Source organism: Melanotaenia boesemani, chromosome 16 (genome assembly GCF_017639745.1).
Source record: "Melanotaenia boesemani isolate fMelBoe1 chromosome 16, fMelBoe1.pri, whole genome shotgun sequence".
Lineage (NCBI taxonomy): Eukaryota > Metazoa > Chordata > Actinopteri > Atheriniformes > Melanotaeniidae > Melanotaenia > Melanotaenia boesemani.
Genome location: NC_055697.1, coordinates 2,340,016 through 2,362,531, shown reverse-complemented (window position 1 = coordinate 2,362,531; position 22,516 = coordinate 2,340,016). Strand labels below are relative to the sequence as shown.

General features: G+C 40.1%; 2 protein-coding genes and 1 long non-coding RNA gene across 4 annotated transcripts in view; 2 read left to right on the top strand and 1 right to left on the bottom strand.

Annotated features, from left to right (window-relative positions):
- The window catches only part of atp6v1ba (ATPase, H+ transporting, lysosomal, V1 subunit B, member a), a 52,951-nt gene extending 35,421 nt beyond the window's left edge, over positions 1-17,530 (top strand). Inside the window, exons 10-14 of the mRNA XM_042009814.1 lie at positions 10,487-10,637; positions 10,773-10,855; positions 10,933-11,037; positions 11,120-11,249; positions 16,723-17,530. Coding sequence (XP_041865748.1) covers positions 10,487-10,637; positions 10,773-10,855; positions 10,933-11,037; positions 11,120-11,249; positions 16,723-16,865 — 612 coding nt within the window. The 3' untranslated portion in view covers positions 16,866-17,530. The remainder of the gene's footprint in view (positions 1-10,486; positions 10,638-10,772; positions 10,856-10,932; positions 11,038-11,119; positions 11,250-16,722) is intronic.
- Positions 4,116-4,531, bottom strand: LOC121655279. The gene is made up of 2 exons (XR_006013127.1): positions 4,459-4,531; positions 4,116-4,410 (listed from the first exon to the last, which is right to left on the bottom strand). It is a non-coding gene; the product is annotated as an uncharacterized LOC121655279 (long non-coding RNA).
- A 1,318-nt stretch (positions 17,531-18,848) lies between the features above and the next one.
- shtn1 (shootin 1) overlaps positions 18,849-22,516 on the top strand; it is a 41,982-nt gene continuing 38,314 nt past the window's right edge. For both annotated transcript variants that reach the window (XM_042009815.1, XM_042009816.1), the window contains exon 1: positions 18,849-18,914. In XM_042009815.1, the coding sequence (XP_041865749.1) occupies positions 18,860-18,914 (55 nt within the window). In that variant the 5' untranslated portion in view covers positions 18,849-18,859. The remainder of the gene's footprint in view (positions 18,915-22,516) is intronic.

The following is a 22,516-nucleotide window of genomic DNA, read 5'->3' as shown; positions in this document are numbered from 1 at the left end:
GGTTAGAATTCATGTTGGTGGGTCTGAATGAAAAGTCTGTCGTTTTAAATGTATTCAGAGCCAAAGTCAGTTAAAAGTTAATTGGTTCTTGGTTGGAAAATAGATTTTTTCATGAAAAAGCATCAATGAAAACAAATAAAAGAAACATGAATGATTTAATGCTTTCAGATGCAGAAAGAATGTAAATTATTTTCCCTGAAAATAATTTGACTCGTGGAAATTATGAATAAGTCGACAGCTGATCAGAAAAATTCATTTAGAGCCTCATTGAAGTCCGGGAGGTGTTACAGGTGACCAACCTCTGGACGATCAGTACATTCTGTGTCCAGCTTACAGTCAGAACAGCTGGATGTGGACTACTTGGTTGAAAATAGTATATCTAATTAATAATCTATGTATTAGGGATGTCCTCAACTAATCAACTGGTCAGAACGGCGAACATAGTCGACGACTCGGAGCTGACTGATTTCTGTTTGGAGCAGGAGGATGGTTGTGTTTTACTGCGTGGAACTAATGTTTACAGCGCTCTTTCTGCTGGAAGCCACAGACCGGGGCAGATGTTGCCAATGGCAACCAAGCAAAGTAAAGAAGAATAGGCTTTATTGTCATATCTCCACCCAGTAAAGAGGGGATAGACCTCTGGCTGTTTGCTGCCTGAACAGTCACGGGGAAGAAACTGTAAGTCTGGAGGTGTGAGACCAGATTGATCTGAGACCAAACAGGTGGCGGGTGGGATGTGAGGGGTCTCCTGTGCTGGTTTTTCTGAGACTGGAGGATCTGGAGATGTCCTGTAGGGAGGGCAGCCGCTGACCTTTCGGCCGGTGTTAATAACCCTCTGCAGAGCCTTCCTGATCTCAGAGGTGGAGCTGGCATCAAACCCGCCCAGGCAGCATGTTGACACGCTCTCCTTCGAGCATCGGTAGAAGGCCAGTAGCAGCTTCTGGTCCAGGTCCTTCTTGCTCAGGACTCTGAGTTCTGGACCCTGTAGTTGGTGAAGGCTTGGATGCCCGCCCACATCTGTTGAGAGTTTTTCACAGGGATGAAGTTAGCTAACCACAGCTAACACGATGAAGGCTCACTTAATTCACAGGAGGAAACAATCTCGCCACACAGAAAAATGTTATTTGAAGTTAACTCGTTGATCCTCTGAGTTAAGTCCACATCTACAAAAAAAAAAAAGGTGAGAAGTTTCTTTCATGATAAAAGACAGCACTAAAAGCAAGACTATCTTTCTGTTAAGGACTTAAATCACAATGTGTGTTCTTACGAGAGACTCGTGTGGATGACTAAGTTTAGGAAAACATCTGTGGGAGGACATTTTATTTTCACATGGCAGCAGCAGGCGTGGCATTCTGTTTGTGTTTCTGTAGATTTCCTGGGGAGGTGTTACATTCAAATCTTGTGAAAGAGGACTTTGGATTGTTGCAGTGGTAAATATAGAGCAGTCTTATTCACTTCGTAAATGTATACGACCATAATGATGCCAGTCAGAACAAAACTTTGAAACACTTACAGAATGTGTCAGAGATTTTCAAGCAGCTTATAATATAGATGCCCTTCTTCTGCCATCATGTCAACCATACTTTGCAGGATTTTATGGAAAGTAACTAACTCACTGACATCTGGAGGGATAGAAAAGCCTGATTTAAGAGATTTCCTGGTTCAGACCCAATGGCAGCTGAAAGTCTAGAATGGACTTCTGGCTCGTCTCCCCTGAAATCTCTCATACTGTTGCAGATGTCTCAATATCAAGCGCCCCTTTAATTGATCACTGTCCAATAAATTTAACGCTTTCACCAGGTAAAAACTCTGCGTACAGGAGAAACTACTGGAAATTTAATGCAGAGTTGCTCAAATCAGAAGAATACGTAAAGGAAATTAGACTTACTGAACAAATCACAATAAACAAAGAACTTTGCCTATATGTTAAAAATTGGGAATATTTCAAATTTAGTAAAATTCAGTAAAATGAGACACCAGAAGCAAAAAGAAAAAGACTGAATCAATACCAAATTTAGATATTTATTTTAAATCATCAGAGGAAAACAGAACAAAACTGTTGACTCTCCAGCAGAGTTGGACCATGGTGCTGATATCAGGCCCGGGCTAAATGGGTCGAACAGGGAGAGAAAAACTCCGCGTTTCTTTGGTCTTGGAAAAAGGAGGCTTGAAGATTTTTCTGACCCTGAATTAACCTGGAAGCACATTTTTGACCTCTGCTCGGCGTTGTACTTCTCCTCAGAGGAGACGGCATCAGCGTTTCTTCATATGAAGCAGTTTGTTCCTCAGATTACTTTAGATTTCAAAGAAATTCGTGATTCAGAAACTGGTATGAAAGTGGACGCAGTGCTAAAACTGGTGCCAGCGGGGAAATCTCCGGGTCAGGATGGGTTGACCTCGGGCTCCTGTAGGTACTTCTGGGCAGATATTGGGGAATGTGTTAAAAATGGTGAGCTGACCCCGACCATGAAGCAAGGCATTATTACAGTAATACCCAAACCAGAAAAGGACAGAAGATTTATTGATAATCTCGGGCCAATGGCTCTATTAAAAGTGACACACAGTCTGGGTTTTTGGAGAAAATGTCCATTTATAACCAATGTTAGACTTGTTAGACCAGGAATGTCAAACTCAAACACACAGCACGCCAAAATAAAATAAAAAATGAACAAGTTGGTTCAGTGTTTATTAAAAACTCATTAAAATGACCTTTTATTGCACATTTTGAACCTGGAATTAACAGAACCTATTAGTTATTACGTAAAACAACCTGTGATGCCACAACATGAAGTTAGATGAGTAATTTTACTGCAACCATAAACTCTGGTTCATATTAAGCATTAAAAACCTTTAAAAACTCTGGTGCTTAAAGGGTTAACAAGTCCTCCACGTGCTGGAGTTTCCTGTCCAGATGCTTGAATCTGGCGTGGTGCTTTGTTTCAGACTGTCTCCTTACGTTGTTTTCTTTCATTACAGCCTCACTGTCTCCAAGTCTTTGGAATATTTTGGTTTTGGTTCACAGTTGATCAGAGTTGTCAGTATGATGTATAAACAGCTTTCTCTTTCCTGGGGAACTTTGGGAAGATTTGGGGTTGAGTGTTTTATCCGACAAGGCTGTCCTTGCTCCTCTCCTCTATTCTTATCAAGAATATTGTGGACACAGAGCCATTGAAGGTGTTGGACAATCCTGTTTCTATAATCCAACTTGCAGATGATACTACAGTCTTTGTAAAGAGTCCAGATCAAACAACTCTTGTGCTAAAAGTTTTTTTTCTGAAGCATCTGGTCTTTATTTAAATTTAGGGAAACGTGAGCTACTTGCAAAACATGAACACAAGTTGACTTGTTTGGTTTTCCGGTGAAAACTCAAGTGAAATATTTGGGGTAATTATTTCTACAGATCCGAAAATGAGAGAAAACCATAATATTATGGAAGGTTTAAAGAAGGTTAAATCTCAGCTTAACTATTGGTTGCAGTGGGATTTATCAATATTTGGCTGGATTTTAACCACTAAAATAAAATATTATACCCTGCCTTCTCCATTTATATTTCTGACAATTCAGTCAGTCAGTCAACCAAACTGTATTAAATTCACCTGGAAAAAGAAACGGCATTACATCAGGAAGGGCGAAGCAGTTAAATCAGTAGCTGATGGGGGTTGGACGTTAATTAATGGCATGTTAAAATTTAAAGGGTTACGACAAATATCTTAGGAAGTGTGATGGGACAGATTTTCTTTGAAGCTGTGATTTTTGTGTTGGAAAATTTTACGGGGAGCTTACCAAGTTCCATCAACAGGAAATTGATTTTCAAGCACAACTTTACTCCGTGTAACTCCCCAGTTTGGAACAACAGGTGTGTTTTGTGTAAAAGGAAATCTCTGTGACTCTGATTGGATAGAGAAAGGTGTCTGGTCAGTCTTGCACATGATGGATGGACAGGAAGATCTGCTACAATATCAGGCATTCTCCACCAAATTTAATATAGAAAACAATTTTCAGGAATCCTGAAGGCGATTCCTCAACTTCAATAAGCCTGGTAAACCCGGCTGATCCCTGGCCTGTCTGCAGTCTTGGTTTTAAAGATGAAAGTTTTTAAGAGATGTCATCACTGCAGAACTCTTTGCCATATAAAGGGAAAGATTTAATGAAAGATTTCCCTGATATTACTGTAAAGCTGAGAACAACGTACCTTTCCTCCAATTTTACCAGAAGTCAAAGACTCATGTCAAATGTGTGAATGATGTCGACCCTTGTACAGAGTTCCTGAGACGAAGATTCAGCATGAACAGAAATAACTGCTCATGTTGTGACACACAGATGGAAACCCTGGTTCACCTGTTCCCTGAATATATGCATGTAAAACACTTTCAGTTTCTCGCTTTAAATTTTGAATTTCTTAAATTTGGGCTAATAATAGGAGCAAAAAGTATAATTCTCTAATTTTATTAGCTGAACACATCATCTATAAATGTTGTCGTTTTAAACATTAAGCTGTTTGTGATATTTATGAGTTATTGTATTTAAAAAAACTGAAGCTGAGACAAAACGAGCCTTGGGCATTTACTCAGTCTGTAAACTTTAGCTCTTATACCTTTATTATGTATAACCAGCCTTTGTTACAAATAAAAAAACTGATTCAGTCTTGTCTGAAAAGTGTTGTGCTGCCCTGTAGGTAGCACTTAAGATCCAAGCATGGTCCCATGATTAACAATCACCGACCTGCTCTTATAATACAGACAGCAGGTGTGTCCCAATTCCTGCTCCACACACTTCAAAGTCCGCTTAACGCTTGTGAAATGGGACAGTCTACCTAGCCGACAAGAATTACGTCGACTCATTTAAACCTCTGAAATTACTCATAGGACAGACCGGTAACACCGACTTAAAAAAAAAACGGTCTGAGGCTCGGTTGTTTTCCAGCCGATACACACGTCATTAACCCCTTAAAAATCCACGAATATCAAATATTACAGAATTTTAATGTCACCATTTGGTTTTGTAATGTTTCTACTAAAGTGTAGTAAAAAAAAAAAAAGAAGAACCAAAACAAAATCAGAAGACTCCTGTTGGTGCAGGGCACACATTGATGATCCATTTTAACTAGCCTGATTAGTGGTTTTATCCCCTAAAATGCCCATCCCTGCTACGTATTCATCTTTAAAACCTAAAGCAGAAGGTGTGTGTCGGACCGGGACTGCAGCAGCTCGATTATTCCTGCATGTTTACTGTTTTCCTGCCCGCATTGATTAGCCTGAATTAGTGTTGCCACAAAAAATCGATTGTCAGATACTAATCAATTCTAAAATTAAGTGTCTAGTCAGATATTATTAACATGGGTATCTATACTTAAAGGCCACTTTAGAGTCTGCTGGGTCACAGAAAAACCAGCTGCCGCAACCCTTTTAAACAGGCACTGCAGCGGGCAGCCCCGTCCCTACAGCATTTACCAGGCCAACTTTACGGGACCAACTTAGCAACTTGTCGCTATAATTATGTAGTTGTTAGACCTGATTTATTATTTATTTAAGGCCAGATTTAACTTCATTTAACACCAAGTATACCTTGTTAGCAGAATTAAGTTGTTTTATTTGCTATTCTGAATAATTTAATTGGCATATTAAGTTTATGTGCAACTAAAAACAGTTGGATTAGAAGACCAGCAGACTCAGGGAGATTTTCTCCTCTTAACACAGGAATTCCCCAGAAAACAGGATTTGTGATTTTTTATTTATTTATATATATATATATATATATATATATATTATTTTTAAATATCTCTTAACCCTTTACAGGGTCAGGCTTCTAAATGTTGGTAAATGCCTTTTACTTCTCAACCTGAAGAAACAAGAAACAACTTAAAAACCATTGTAGGTTAAACCTGCAGCTTTTAGTGGAAGGTGGCGACTCTGCCCTCATCGTCATGTGTTTAAAAGCATAATTGTTTGCACGGCTTGAAAACATATGGGAAGCAAACACATTACATTCATCAGCTTACATGCTGACAGTGGGCTGATCTCGCCACACATTTCTATATTTTATGGATTATTTGTGACTTTAGTAATTAAGTGTTTGTGTACCTGCAGCTCTGCAGACATCAAGTCTGTTCATGTTCTGCTCGTCTCAGCAGGTCATCCAGGCAGTCTGAACCCAGAGAGGGTTTCCATAGCTGCAACCTTTTATTAAACTGTTATTAAACTACTTTACTTTGATCACTTGATTTTCTTAATTTACACACAGTCAGGAAATATTTCTTTCTGAATGGATTTACCCTGATGAGCGACAGGTTTGGACACAGTCGACAGCGTGAGCAGAGAGAACTTCTGAGTGTCAGATGGAAATCTTCACTGCCTTTAAGGATTCAGTTATACGATGCGTATCTTCAGTTTTCTAAATTACCACACGCAGCTTTTTAATCGGTGATCATAAATAATCAGATGAGTATGAGGACTTTTTATTTACATAAAATAAGAATGAAAGGAACATAAATATATTTCCACAATACAGCTTCAAGGGCGCTTCCTGACTGTGGCGACGCGGCGTCTGAATACACAAACGAAAAGGCTAACTTGCTAACCTTTTTCAGTGTACTCCTGTTGTTTCCCAAAGCATCAATCATTTGGCAGTGGACTTTGAAATGAATCCCTGCCTCTGTGTCTGTGAACACATCAGACATGACTTAGACCAGCTGTCAGTAAGGTATTGTGCTGTTACCGTTAGTGCTCGGACGTCCATAGCTCGCGTGTGTTTGCTACACGGCTAGCTTCCCTCATTGAATTCATGACCAGGGGCCTTATTTATAAAACTCTGCGTAGCAAAGCAAACTACAGGTGGTGTCTGCTGCATAAAAAGCAAATGTTTCGCACTTCTACTTTCAGATTTATAAAAGCGTGTGCACGCACGTCCTACACCTGTTTCAGTTCATAAATCAGAATCAGCTCTAAAGCGGGCGCAAGCGAGGGAACACCTTCCTACACCCACATGGTTGCTACAAATGGTCAGGTGGATGCCCATCACATCATTTCCATTATTACTCTGGAGGGAAAAAGATTTAAGTAATTTGTAATTTTTCAGGGTGTGAGACAGAGATCCTGATGGACCACATTGAAAAACGTAAAAATGTTTAACTGGTGGACACGGTGTGGGCATTTCCAGTGTCAGAAAGGCAGAATAGTGGCAGCAGGTGGAGATGCTGTCATCACAGCATCAGAAGGGAAGACATGCTGGAGGAGTTGGAACATACGGTTGGATATCTCAGTCGGTAGAGCATCTGTCTCCCATGCGGGAGGCCGAAGTTCGATTCCCAAACAGGAGAAAAGCGTCGGCTAAATTACAGCAATGATACCGGTGATTTGTTTTAATTTATAAAATAAATATGTACAGATACATCTGAGATTGGTAGCAGTTTATTTAGTGTTAAATAATCTTTCTTTCTAGTTGCTGGGTGCTCCAGTTGGGTGGGTGGTGCAGAGGGACACAATCACTGCTATTAACCAGGTGGATAAGGAGTTGTGGGAAATAAAGACCATCTGGACAGAAATTGGAACAACAATTTAAAAAGCATTATGTAAGAATAAATAAAGGAAATCCTCCTCTTGTGTGTTTCGTTAGCGTAGCATCACTTCTAGACCTCCAGCCTCCAGTCTGGTCCCGCTCTGCTGGAATGAAGGACCAAAGCTACTTTCCACACTGACTGCTACATGCTGGCAGCAGACTGGCTCCTTATTTATCTGGATGGGTTTTATAACATGAAGTTTTGTTTCACAATGACACAAAATGTTTTACTGGTTGAGCTTCTTATTAATATCATCTCCCTTTTTCCTGGAAATCCTGGTTTTCCCCGAGCGTGGCTCTTATGAGGATTAATATGGAATGTGTCTTTATTCATTTCTGCAAACAGCTTTAATATCTAACATGTGGGTGACAGGTAACAGTGGATTGTGCAGAAATGTCTCCGTTTCCTGTTTTCCCAGATTTTGTGCGAACGCCCGGGTCAGAGTTGCTGTGGAGGTATGAACATTTCCCACCAAGTTTGGTTTATGTAAATCCCAAAAGTTTACTATATTTGGCGTACACCGGTTTATGTACCTACGCCTGCGTTAAATGAGGCTCCTGGGATTCAGTTTCTTTACAACTCTGATACAACCATGTCTGTAAGCGTTTAGCTGAGATGGGATCTTGTACCACCGTTCCAGGGTCTTTACCAACTTCTGAAATCTGGTATTCTTGACGACACTATAAGGCCTTAAATCCTTCGCTATGAAAGCTCTGATACATTGGGTTATCCCCTGGTCTGTCTCAGACGTGGATGGACTTTTCCACCTGTAGTTGGGCTGGGTCATTATGCGCTGAAGCCAATGTTGGCTTAGCATACCATTAGCTTATGTAGTTTCTCACATCAGTCGCGTTGCCGACATATATGGGGATATGGCCCAATATAAGGCCCCAACCCATTTCTCTTTATTTCCCCTACTTTTTCCCCACCCCTCAGCCCTACCCTATCTCTACCCATCATGTTGTGGTAAGGGGGTAGGGGTGAAAACATTCCTGAAGGAATTGAGATGCCCCTATTTTCCCATTAAACCTGGTCAGAAGTTGTTGCCACTAGAGAAAGCGACAAGTACAGTATCTGTGATAGCCAAACGGAAACAAACTGATGACAACAAAGATGGCGTCTACAGCTTGGCGTCATTTCAGCAGTCTTGTCTGTGGACATATTTCTTTGTTTATCTTCAGTAAGACCAAAGATGTTGTGTTATGATGCTAAAATACACATTTGGAGGGCTATGTTAATGATCGTTGGTGACATTAGCAAACTAGCTACCATTAATGGACGTCATTGATTGGCGGTTAGCGATAAGTTGGGGATTTTGACATAAGCCCTATGATGTAAATAAATGGTCACAAGATGGAACACAGTTTTTAAGTTATTTTTACACCCTTATTGAGGCTGAATATACATTTATGGGTGTCAAGCATTCCTTCTGTTGCTATCGTCGCCGATGTATCTGGTGTATGTTAGGAAATTTTTATACCCCTTCAACTGAAGTGTGCTCATCCTTAGCCCGTCCCCTTCATCCAAAGGAGAATTGAGAAAGAGTTTCCACTAATTTAAAGGTGTTAAATGGGGGGTAGAAATGGGATTCAGCCTTTACAGACAGTGTGGGTCTAATCCAGATGTAGTTTTTTCAGACATCGGCTGTTAAATGTTCTGTTTAGATCGCATATCAGCTGCTGTTGCTTCCCTCCGCCATGCTGCATTTACTGTGCAGGTACATGACCTCTGTTAGAAATATAAAACTTTATTATCCAGCCGAAGCACCAGTCAAACTTGTTTTATTTTTAATGTAAAAATGGATAACGTGACATAACTACACCGAGTGAGAATTGTCCCGTTCAGAATCTTGACGCATCTTTCAACCACTTCTTATCTCTTATTTTTTCTAGTTTTCTTCTGAGCACAAATTTAAATTTTCCTTTCATAGTTAAAGAAAAAGAAAGTTAATCAGATTCTTCCTTTTATAATTTAAAGGACAGAACAAACTTCCAGAAAGTAGACTGCTCTATGTTCAGGTTTCAGAAATTTCTTGACATCTCTTCTTCTGTGTAATCTGCTTCTCTGTGCTGCTCAGCGGACATTTGCTGGAAGACCCAGCCGCCCTTCCCTCGGCGTTCTCAATCTGATTACCTCAAGCAGCTGGCTTCGCTACCTGCTCTGTAACAAACACGGCGGAACAGTTGGTGGCGATTTCTGACTGAAAGCTGATTATTTTAACCTTTTCATGATCTAAATCAGTTACAGCTGCAGGGGGTGATGAAGGCCCTCGCACCTTGGTGCCCCACTTCCGTCATAGACGATGTTGCTCATCACTACTTCCTGTTTCCAGTGGGCGGGGCCATGGCGATGAGAAGCATAGAGATGCTGACGTGTCCAGTAGGTCACCGTTGTCAGGCATACTTAAAGACTTCATGTTAAATGATAAAATATCAAACTCGAGCGGGCGCCACGGCCACACTCATAGACGTATTGTAAAGTTTACATAAGCTTAACCTTAATCACAAGGGTCGTGTGCTTTTCCTTAACACGTTTCAGCCTGACGGGGACAAAATCTCAAAGAAGAGTTGGTTAAAATGTAAGATAAAAAAAAAAGGCCAAAATTGCACAAAAATCATGCCTCAATTCAAAATGGCCGACTTCCTGATTGATTAAACCAACAGGTCTTACAGGCTTTTTGTACGTCTTCACATGATACAGCTTGTACCAGCTTTCATACATGTCTGTGAAAGTTCCATCTTGGAACCAACCAAGACTTGACCCCAAAGTGAGATCAGTTTACCTGAAGAAGAAAATGAATAACGGACACTTGCTTTTCAGGTCTTGGCGCCACCGTCGGTGCTCAGGTCTAATGATGCAGGTTTAGAAATGGTTAAATTAAAAAGTTGTGCAGGTTTTCTTCTAAAACACTGCCCTCCTCCACCCTGTTAGGTCTCTGCTGCCCGAGAAGAAGTGCCGGGGCGTCGAGGTTTTCCCGGCTACATGTACACTGATTTGGCCACCATCTACGAACGCGCCGGCCGGGTGGAGGGAAGAAACGGCTCCATCACCCAGATTCCCATCCTCACCATGCCCAACGACGGTGAGAGCGGATGTTGCTTTAATATCCGGAAATAAGTGACTGATCTGAACATTGTCTCCATTATTTGGTGTAATTCTCTGTCCCACACGAGGGGGTGTTGTTTGGGAAATCTTAGCATCTTGTTGTGTCTCCCAGACATCACCCACCCGATTCCTGATCTTACGGGGTACATCACAGAGGGTCAGGTCTACGTCGACAGGCAGCTGCATAACAGACAGGTATCCTTTCTTCTTTACGGACACCTGTTGGCGTTCCTTGTCAGTGGATGACTATTCATCAGTGCTCTTTTTTTCAGATCTACCCTCCTATCAATGTGCTGCCCTCACTGTCCCGTCTGATGAAGTCGGCCATCGGTGAAGGGATGACCAGGAAGGACCACGCTGATGTTTCTAACCAGCTGGTAACTAACCTTGTGCAGTGCAGTGGTTACCAGAGAGTGCAGGAATGTTGACAGCAACCTGACCACCTCTCCTCCTGTCCAGTACGCCTGTTACGCCATCGGGAAGGACGTCCAGGCCATGAAGGCTGTGGTGGGAGAAGAAGCTCTGACCTCTGATGATCTGCTGTATCTGGAATTCCTGCAGAAGTTTGAGAAGAATTTCATTGCTCAGGGTAAGAAGAAGCTGAAGGACAGTTCCTGGCTTGTTTTCTTGTTTTGGTCATATCATGATTCATTTCCTCACACATGAACACGTTCCTCTTTCTTTTTTATTTTAAATAATGACTCAGTAAAACCAGGTAAAAACGTTGCAGCTTCTCAGATAGTCTCAAATGTTTGCCGGCTTTTTTCTTCTTTATAAAGACAAACAGAAACTTGTCTGTAATTCTGCAGGAGAGGAAAATGTAGTAACAACTAAAACTTGGATGCAGCTGGAAAACCAGTTTTAGCTGAAGGCAGTTTTACCCAGTCCTTTTTTTTTTCATCTTATGATCATAAAATGAGCTGTTGGAGTTTCCTTCACTCGGAACGCTGCAACATAATCTGATTTAACTCTCCGTAAGCCTCCGTTACTGCTCGCTGCTCACTTATGAAGTAAAATGAAACCACACCTGCAGCTAGGGCCGGGTCTCACCCCTAATTCCCTGAATCGATAGGAAATGTCAGTTAGCACAGCAGGATTTGTTCATAATGTAAATTTACTTTAGCCAATACTCACAATGTTACCAGGCCGCTTAGGAGACTGTGCAGCATCCGGGTCCTGCTACACATTTTCTATTAGCACCACATCACTGACTTCATATCCTTCATGGAATAAATAAGCAGGCCAATCCCATAAAACTGACATGCGTCAAGCCTTCTGGACTCCACTGACACAGTCTCCTCATCTGCAGACGTGCATTCTGCAGCTGCAGATGTGCCTTCCCCCTGCCGTATACATGCAGCGAGAGGACTCGGATTAAGATTTCACAGAACATACCAAGCCTGTGATTTGGAGACACTGTACTAACCGGATCATCTTCTGGTGGCTCCAAAAGTGTAATTGTGTTCCCAGACACTGCAAGGTTATCCAAAGTCAGACACTATATTATATTTGATTGTGTTCTATGTGCAGTAGAATTGCAGTACTTTGTGTACCTTGTATGAAGCGGACAGTTTCTGTGGCTGGGACAGAGTCAGTTATTGTCCCTCCCTGGATCCCCTCCATCACTGGCCTCCCTTTATTTAAATGGAGGCCAGTTCCTCTGCTGGAGTCACATCCTGGCTTGGTGGGCCGCCCCCTGTGCCAGTTCTATAGGCCTTTTTTTAACTGCTACAATCATACAGACATTGAACATGTCAGCAGACACCTCATCTATTCACCTCATTTGTTCACGGTTATCTACTTTGGAGTCACTTACCAGCCTGCAAAATGTTCATATATTTAATTTTTTCTTGCTGCCAGGTCCTTTTATGGCCAGACAGGTTTGTCCTTTATGAAGGACAGAAAGATAAAATAGATAAAAACGTTACATGAGGAAAATAGATTAAATGACACATTGTGGATAATTGTTTGCACCTAATCATACTCTACATTTCCTGAGTAACATGCACCTGCTTGTCACTCTTAAAGTATACAACAGTTAGTGGATTTGAAAAGTAATCCTTTAATTGTAGCCTAATTATGACAGTTCCAGTGGAGCACTGTTTATTAATTGTACAGTTTTTGACTACTTACGCATTGAGCCGGTCGGCTATTGTCTGCCAGGCTCTCTTGCGTTCTTTACTTATGGCATTGGTATTGCCTTTTTTCCTTATAATATCCTTAACTTCGTCAGAGAACTCCGTCAGGAGCTGTTGTTCAGCGGCTTTTATCCATTTCCCCATCGGTGATTCTGTGAGCGATCGCGAGGTCTGCTTCAGTATGCCGTGCACACGCACTTATCCCAACTATCTTCACCTGGCTTAACCTAGCCGCACCTTCTCATCCTGGCTCAGCAAATGTGCAACCAATTAAGCCAGGATAGGCCGCGCAAGCTAGGTCAAGCTGGGCTTGCTTAATTATCCTGGATTTCTTTATTCTGGTTTCGTGCAATACCCCTCTGGTACACAAAGTCTGAAAAATACATAAACACAGATGATGTTTCCCCATGAACATGAACAAACGGCTCCTCTACTGAAAGCTCACATCTCACAGATTCCACAGCTGAAAGTTTCATCTTAATATGACCAAGATTCACCGAACCAGAGGCAGAAGAAGACCCGATTTATAATTCACGTTTGTAAAAGTCAGAAAACATGTCTTTGCTGTCTTGCATAAATTAAAACCTTTATATTTATATTTATAAAAAAAATAATAATAAATTAAAAGTTTCTCATTTTCTTTTGGAAGCAGTTTCCCGTCCAAAAATCACGATGTTCTGCCATCTGCCGGTTTAGACGAAGAGAAACGTCGGTTCTTCTTCTTCTTTCTTAAGTTCCAGACAGAAAACGTCTCTTCATGTTAATAAAGCCGCTCTCTCCTGATTACATCAGACGCACCGCTGCAGCAGGGAAGAGAGACATGGACGCCATGTTTGTGTCATCAAAGCCGGCGGCCAGCACAAGAAAAAAAACACCTTAAAAAAGCATTGCTTTATATATATGTATGTATGTATGTATGTATATGTGTGTGTGTGTGTGTGTGTGTGTGTGCGTATATATATATATATATATATATATGTATGTATATACACACACACATGACAGTTTAATTTTGTTCCTGGAAAATAAAGTTAGGTACGAGTTCCCCCTTTCTGACTTTGTGGTAAAAATTGCGTCGTATTGAGTTTTATTTCCTCTTTTGAACACGAAAGAAAACCATCATCCGATGAGTCATCACAGCTGTACAAGATGGGAAGTGGAAATAGAAATAACTGGTCTTTATTCATCCAACAGCACCAAGATCTGGTCCAGGAAATGGACAACCCAGACATCGGATCAGACATGAACTGTATAAAAAGTATAAATGTCTGAGCTGCAGCATGGATGGTATCAAATGACCTTCTTGTGTTGTAGCCCTTTAAATGAGCTTTAAGACGCCTGTGCAGTTAATCCTGACACAGGTGGACCAATCGGAAGTCAGGTTTGGGTTCGGGCTGGGGTATACTTGCTGTAAGTGACGCGGCTGCATAGATATCAAAGCTGCCACACTCGGTCATGTGTCATGTGCACAAGTTCTAATACGCTAGAAATGCTCATGTGAACAAGAGCATGAACACGACAGGTCCAAGGTAAACACAATGGTGGATAGTCTTGAAGACCGTCTCGGACCTTGTCTGCAACAGCCTGCATTTGTATGATTTTCTTTTTTTTTGGCACAGTGATAAACGCTCATGCCTTAACATCTGGCAACAAAGTGCTTTTTGGGTTGATGACCCAGAAGAACAATGTGAGCAATTGATTGACCTTTTCACTATTTCAAAGTCCAGGTCCTGTATACTCCCCCTAGTGGTGGCCTCCAGTATTGAGCATTTTTTCCACGCCATGCTTCAGTCATTTGCAGCAAGTATATACACAAACAGCAGAACGTTGACGTGTACACTTGTGTTCACAGCAAGTTTATCCCAGTCCTTAATGTTTGGGTATAGAAAATGTTTTTGGTTGTTCAAGGTCAATTTTCACACCGGCAACTCCGACCCTGCTGTTGTGACAGCAGTTCTTTGTTTTGATGCAATGCTTCAGCTCAGCGCTCGAAGGAGGACAAAGAACGTCGGTAATGAGCAGAATCCTCATCTGGACCTTTGTATCCAATTTTGATCAGATTTTCATTCAACCTTATTGTAGTTGAGGTTTTTGTGGACAGTTTTAATAAAATGCAGGAATTTATTGATGAATTTTTACATTTTTTTCCAGCTGTGGTAGAAAATACTTTCTTTCCGATTTTCCTCTTGGTATTTTCACATTCATGTACATCTCTCTGGTGAAATGGGTTTAAACTCTGAAGATTATTGACCCAAATGCATGTGTGTTAGATTAAGTTTTGGGGTAAAATTATCCTGCCTCTTTATACGTTTTTGCATAATTTGATAGGGAAATAGATGTATGCGTTACCTCTTATTAAACAGGTCTGTTTTTTTGGCTCTTCTCTAAAATGAAAAACCCAAAATAAATTAAAGATACCTTCACAACTACAAGGGCTGTATGTATAATCTTAGTCTCTACAGAAAGCTGAGACGTGAAATTACTACAGAAGTGTCAGAATCAAGATGTGTGTTTCTACTGTGTTCACCTGGAACACAGTAGAAAATGTCAATTATTTTCTCCTCCGAAAAAAAAACCATATTACTTTCAGTGAAAACCAGAAAATAGCAGCCAATTTCACATAGGAATGGAGTAGAGTACTACGAATGAGTAGAGTAGTCCTAGGAATGAGTAGAGTACTACGAATGAGTAGAGTAGTCCTAGGAATGAGTAGAGTACTACGAATGAGTAGAGTAGTCCTAGGAATGAGTAGAGTAGTCCTAGGAATGAGTAGAGTAGTCCTAGGAATGAGTAGAGTAATATCTGATGAGGAACTGTGCTACAGTAGAAGGAAGGTAAAAGTAAAACTGAGCAGGTTTCCAGGTGTTTCATAGAGGTGTTTTGCAGGTAAATATCTCGGGGAGCCTTCGGCTGATGATGATGGACACCTCTATCAATGGTCAGGAGGATCCAGGGATAGCCCCCACATTCATCTTAGGCCTGGTACACACAAAGGGCTGTTTTTCTTCCCTTCCCGACCAAGAACGCCAAACGCCAGACTATCTTACATCCTATTAGATTTTCCTGTAAAATGATCCTGTGGTCTGAGGTGTGTTAAGAGCAAATTCGTCCTGATCATAGACTCCAAAACGGGTCGTGGCTGACAATCGGAAGTACTGAACCTGTGTAATATTTATGACCAAAAATCTTCACGTGTGAGGAAAGACGACTTAGTCATGACTGTGTGGATGGTGACGTGGAACAGAATCTAGCCAATCAGAGAGTGAGCTGACTGAGGAGCAAGGAGCGATATAAAGTCCATGTTCACGCCGCCTTGAGTCTATTGTTTTCAATTCTGGATTTTTCTGGTACTAGTCCCAAGACCACCATCATTACTTCATCGTGTATGTCCTCTGCCATGCTGGGGGTTCCTGTTTGTTGCCATGGTTCTTCTTCTTAGTTTTTCTCATTGTTGCTATGTTCTTCTTCATTTTGTTAGATCATACAAGATTTTTGGCTCAGAGGACTGGATTGTAGATTGGTTGCAGGACAGCATAGTTATGTTTGTGTTCTGTGCTGAGATGATCGAAGCCACCACACACAGTACCATCAAAACTGGTTTTTTAACTTCACGTGTGGGGTCTCAAACAGATAAAAAAAGATTAAAAAACCTTTGTGTGTGGTCCAGGCCTTAGAAACACCATGAGGATCAAGAACAAAGTGAAGCGCAAGATAGTCTATGATAGGAAGAGTGTGTCCTTCACTATAAAACGTCATCTCCATGGAAGCTGCTTGCTCAGGCTTTTAGCTACATGTTAGCATTGCTGCTTCCTGGTGTCTGCAAACATCTTTTGGGCTGTAGGATCTCATGCTGCTTCATGTACAGGGGGTCTAATCAGGAGAAGGTTAAACCAGCCTGTTAATGTGGTGTTCTGCATTTTTTAGGTCCGTACGATAACAGGACGGTGTATGAAACCCTGGACATCGGCTGGCAGCTGCTGCGAATCTTCCCCAAGGAGATGCTGAAGAGGATTCCTCAGAGCACCCTGGCCGAGTTTTACCCTCGGGAGTCTGCTGCCCGCCACTAAACCCACTCAGAGATGCTCTGGTTCTAGCCCACCACCCATGTTCCCCCTCATTCTTTATTTTACCTTACAGTTCATCACCTGCAGGAATCGCCATTTTCCTTCTTGTCTTTTCATTCCTCCTCCCTGTAATGAGAGCAGACGTGTCCCAGTAGGTGTATGTGCCGTCGTGTAGCTGTGTCATCTTTGGAAAACATCTGTGTTCTGACTGCAACAGTATGAACATATCGTAATCATTTTAAATCAATGTGTTTATTGAGGCGTGTTACTGTTTCATCTCCATGGTTTTTTTTTTTATAAATTAAATCCATTATCCCCAGTAAAACCAGTTTCATCAGTGGTACTAGCTGAAAGGGATTTTATCGTCATGACCTTATTTTTCATCTTTATTTCAAGGAGACCGCAGTATTTTGTTTGAAAAGATGGAAATAAACTAACAGCAGCGATCAGATGTTTGCTGTATTTGTCTTTTTTCTGTTTAAGGTGGGCCTCCTTACCCAGAACATCGTGGAAGTTTACATTATTTGTGTTTTGCTATTTAGGAGGACAAATATATATATATATGAGTATATGAAACATTCCCAGCTGTCTGCAGACAGATTCTTTGTTGTGCAACCATCGTGGTTTTGTGAGTGTTTGTGTCCATGAATAAATTAAATTATATGAGAGACTTGTTTTCTTCTGTTTTGAATGACATAATTATCTCACTGGTATACACTCACGGTTCACTTTAAACTTCCTGTAAACACAAATATCTAACTAGCCACATGGCAGGAACTCATTTAGTCATGCAGATAATTTTATTTAACATTTATTTTCTACTGTATAGTCCTATTGAGACAGTTTAGGTTGCAATAGAAGCCTGTTAAGGACAAAGAAGAAAAAAAACATACAGCTCTAACTGCAGTTAGAGTTCATATGAAAGTTTGAAGCAGACTAGATACCAAAAAATCTGACCTCACTGACTGACCTCACTAAACCATGGTACACGGACCAATACTGACTTTAAATAAACCATGGCACACAGATCAGAACTGGCCTCACTAAACAAGAGTACCTGGACTAGAACTGATCTCAGTAAACCATAGGACCTCACTAAGCCATGATACGTGGACTACTACCTACCTCACTAAACCACAGTACATGGACCAGAACTGATCAGCTGGACCATCTAGTGCCTAATAAGGAGCTTTTTTTAATGTTTTTGTTGACATGTTGATATATATTTAGCAGATTTTTTATCCACTTTCGAAGCTGGTTGGACCTGGACCCCACCAACATGTCGGCTTTATGTGAACAAAACGTCCAGATGATAAAAAACTAGATCCACCTCAGCTGGTCTCTGTGTGGACAAAGACTTATTCTAACAATCATAAAGAATCCGTACAGTTAAAACTCTGCTGTGCTCTTTGGGGACCACTGATGCAGACGATGTCATCATAGATAAGCTGAGGTAAAAAAGTGGAGGCAACAAGCCTCTTACTGGAACTGAATGTAAAACAGGATTTATCATGGAAGATAACTTTCTGAAGTTCAAAGAAACTGCTGATCTACTGGGATTTCCACCCACAACCATCTCCAGTTTTTCCAGAGAATGTTCTGAAGAAGAGAAAACATCCAGCGAGCAGCAGTTGTCTGGACCAGGATGCAGCAGAAGACACACCGGGTGCCTCCTGCCAGCTAAGAACAGGAAACTGAGGCTACAATTCACACACACACACACACACTCACCAACACTGGACAATAGAAGATGGAAAAACGTTGCCTGTACAAATAAAAACGCATTTATGTGTATAATAAACTTTGCTTTTACTAACATTTGCATTAGATTTTTATTTCCAAATTTGATCTAAACACTAAAATAACGTGTCCAGGATGAGCAACAGACCTACAAGGTGAGGTGTTTTCTTCCTTCAGCTCCTCTTAGTGAGGCAGTTTTTCCAGGTGTGTCCTGAGACGTTACTTCCTGTTGGACTTTGGACAGAGACTTTCACGCCATGGCTGCAGAGGAACAGGAGAAAGTAAATGTCATCAGAGACCTGTCAAACCGAGGTAATTTTAGATCAACTTCTCTGTGTGTTGAGGCTGTTTCCACTGTGGTTTAAGGCCAGGTGTAACACTGGAACCCAAGGCTGAGGTCAGGGTACATGTTTGTTTGCTAACATTTCTAAAAATCAGAATGGACTCTGTGTGAAATCGTTGAACTTTCAGCATTTTAGGCCGATAATAACTCGGCTGATTAGATAATAATAATAATAACTTAGCTGATCAGCATGATTAGATAGTTTCTTCCTAACTGACACGACTTGATTTTTTATAAGCATTTTTCTCTATATTGGACACTTCTGGAATATCACTGTCGTGGCTAAAGGTTTCTTCCTCCACCCTCAAGGATTCTACTTGGACTAAAGTACTTGAGCTTTTGGACGAGTTACTTCTCTAATATCCTTGATCTGCTTTTGTCTCCCTCTCTGGGTTTAAGTCTTCCACAGGTTTAATTATTCCATTAACAAAACCTAAATTATTTGAAAGGATTTAATGTTCAGTTCATTTCATGATCCACATTAGTCTGGTGTCTGCTTCCTGAATCCAAACTGAGAGCTGGTTCCACAGAGAGGGGTCCAATAGCTACACGTTCTGCCTCCCATTCTACTTTTAGAGCCTCTAGGAACCAGCAGTAAACTTGCAGTCTGAGAGTGAAGTGGTCTGAAGGGGAAATCTGGAACTCTGAGATCTTTATGATCCAGTGGATCATGGTACAGTCGTCCACTCTGGAAATTACAAATCCATGGACCAGTTTTTCTGGAATAAATTAGTCCAAACCAAAATGCTTCTGTTATTTCACATTTCAGTGATACAGACCTTCTTCATTCTCACTGGTCATGTGAAGAACAGCTGTTGCTATAATCTTATAAAACCCATGGTATCAACAGACACTGCTGCCAGCGTCCCAGCTGGAGGATGAACACCCAGCAAACTGAAAAACAGTGGTTTGATATTTAAGATAAACAGGCCTGAGCCAAACTATGCCATGATGTCGCTTCATTTTATCCTTAAGAGAGCTGGTTCTGAACTGAAAAAACCCAAGCCACATAATCGGATTTATCTCACTAAATCAGCTCATATAAGCTTTATCAATATAAAAACAACATTAACTTACTCTGCCTTTAAGCATACTTTTTCGTTCTGCAGACATGAACCGACTTTGAGACGAGAACTTTGTTAGTGCCAGTTGTTGTTGTGTCTTGCAGCTGGAGCGTCAACAGCTGGATAAATCTCTAGGATCAGACCATTTATTCACTTGGCCTCTGCTAGCCTTGAATTTAGTTGCATTTAAAGCTGTGAGTCTGTGAGCTGTTATAAAGCTGGTATAAACACTTATGGCAGCATTACTGATGCTGTACCATCAGCCCAGAGGCAGTTTAACAAGGGATCTTAACCCTGACTCTAAACATCCACTCAGTGACAAAATGACAACAAACATCAAACTTTCTGTACTCTGTGGTGAAATACATCAGCACATTAGTTACTGATCACTAAAAACTGTTTTATAACAAAAAATAAATGTCTGCATTTTACAGCTTGCAGTGTGACAGCTTAACCCTCATGTCCTCCTCAAACATTTTTGCTTTAATTTCAGCTGTGCCATGGCTAGTGGTATGAATTTTTGCAATGACTTTTCTTTTCAGTCAAAAATGTTTAATTTTGTGTCTTTTTCTCTCACATCTTTTATACTCTGTTGATGCATTTTTCCATCATCTGGTGTCCTTTGTGGTCAAAATTTTTGACACACAAGAACTGTTATAAAATCATCAGAACATCAACATTTTTTCTGCTTTTTTCATAAATCACTTAAACAACTTCGGACCTGCTCAAAATTATCAAACATTCAAAGTATTTTGGGTTTATAACGCTTTAAATGCCAATTGGAATATTTGATTAACTGCCTTATTCATTAAAAGAAAAAGGAAAAAAAAGACACAATAACTAAAATAAAAAACATGAAATATTTTTAACATAATAAATATCAAGGATGGGTCTTTGGTGGTGATTAAAATCTTGTAAATGTCAAAGATTAGCAGCAAAATTCATTTGATTGCATTAGTATATTATATGTAGTATCAGAAACCCCCTCTGGGGACCTTTGTGGCCAAAAACGTCCCAATGACTTCCATTAAAACTACATATAATGTTAGCATTTCATTTGGAAGAAAAATTGTGATATTTGACATTTTTACTGGATTCCACCACATGCAACTGGTTTCTCATTGTAGGCAGATGAAGAAAATTCTGGTATATTTGCCAGTTATATTATGGAGTAATGCAACCATGTGTGGACAATTTTCTAATCAATATTTAATCAACAGTTTAATAATCAGAAATTATTTCACACAAACACACATAGGGGAATAAAAGCAGAAGAAAATCAATATTGGATGATTTTATGGCTTTTCTTTTTACCCGAAGGTCTCCAGAATATGGTGAGGAGGGCACAAGATTTAGCATAACAGCTTTTAACTCAGAGTGTAATTACCAAGTTTGACGACAATATTGATTCAACAGATAATGATTAGATGTCACAATGCAATTTGATTGGACTCAGAGATCAACATATATCAAATCAGAAAAATGGATGTTTCTTCCTGATCAATCAGACATTTAAATAAAGTTAGACTGAACCACATTCTGGATGTTGAGCTTTAAAATGTTGACATCTTGGAAAAGAAAACAGAAATAATAAATTTGTGTTTGTAGACATTAAATCAGGATATAGTGGAAACCTCAGGCCAAACATTTTTACTACCTAGTTATAATAACCAGGTTAGTACAATCTGACTTTATCATGTCTTTGATATCCACATTTTCCTCATCAGATTATGATCAGACATTTTGGTTGTTAGAAGAAAGAAAATAGAAATAATCTGATAGATGATTCCTGGATCTACAGTTGATCCAGATAATCTGTTTGGATGGTTGTATTAATGTTAATTAACAGATTGTTACATTTCCAATTTTAAAATATTCATACTGGCATAGCATAATAGCATTAGGTACTGAGACACCTCAGTATTTTATATTTGTCGGAACAATCTAAACATTTTACAGTCGTAGATGAGAACCAAACTTTCTACCTCCTGTCTGAAATCAAAACAGAAAATAAATGAAGAGTATATTCATAACTACAAGGGCTGTATATATAATCTTAGTAACAAAAGAAGACTGAGATATATGACATTACTCATAAACAAGATGTGTGCTACTGTGTCTGAGGAAGTTCACCTGGAACACATGAGAAAATGTAAATTACTATCTTCTTCTGAAAGAAAACACAATACTTTCAGTTAAAACCTCAAGAAAGCAGCCCAACTAATCTAGAAATAACTGAAATAATCCTATAAATAAGAAATGTAATCCTAGGAATAAATAATGTAGACCTAGGAATGAGTAAAGCTGCAATAGGAATGACTAAAGGAATCCTAAGAATGAGTAAATTAGTCCAACGAATGAATAAATAAAAGTCTAGGAATGAGTAAAGTAGTCCTAGAAATGAGTAAAGTAGTCCTAGAAATGAGTAAAGTAATCCTAGAAATAGGTAAAGTAATCCTAGGAATGTGTAAATTAGTCCTGCGTCATGTTGCTATGCTACATGTTAG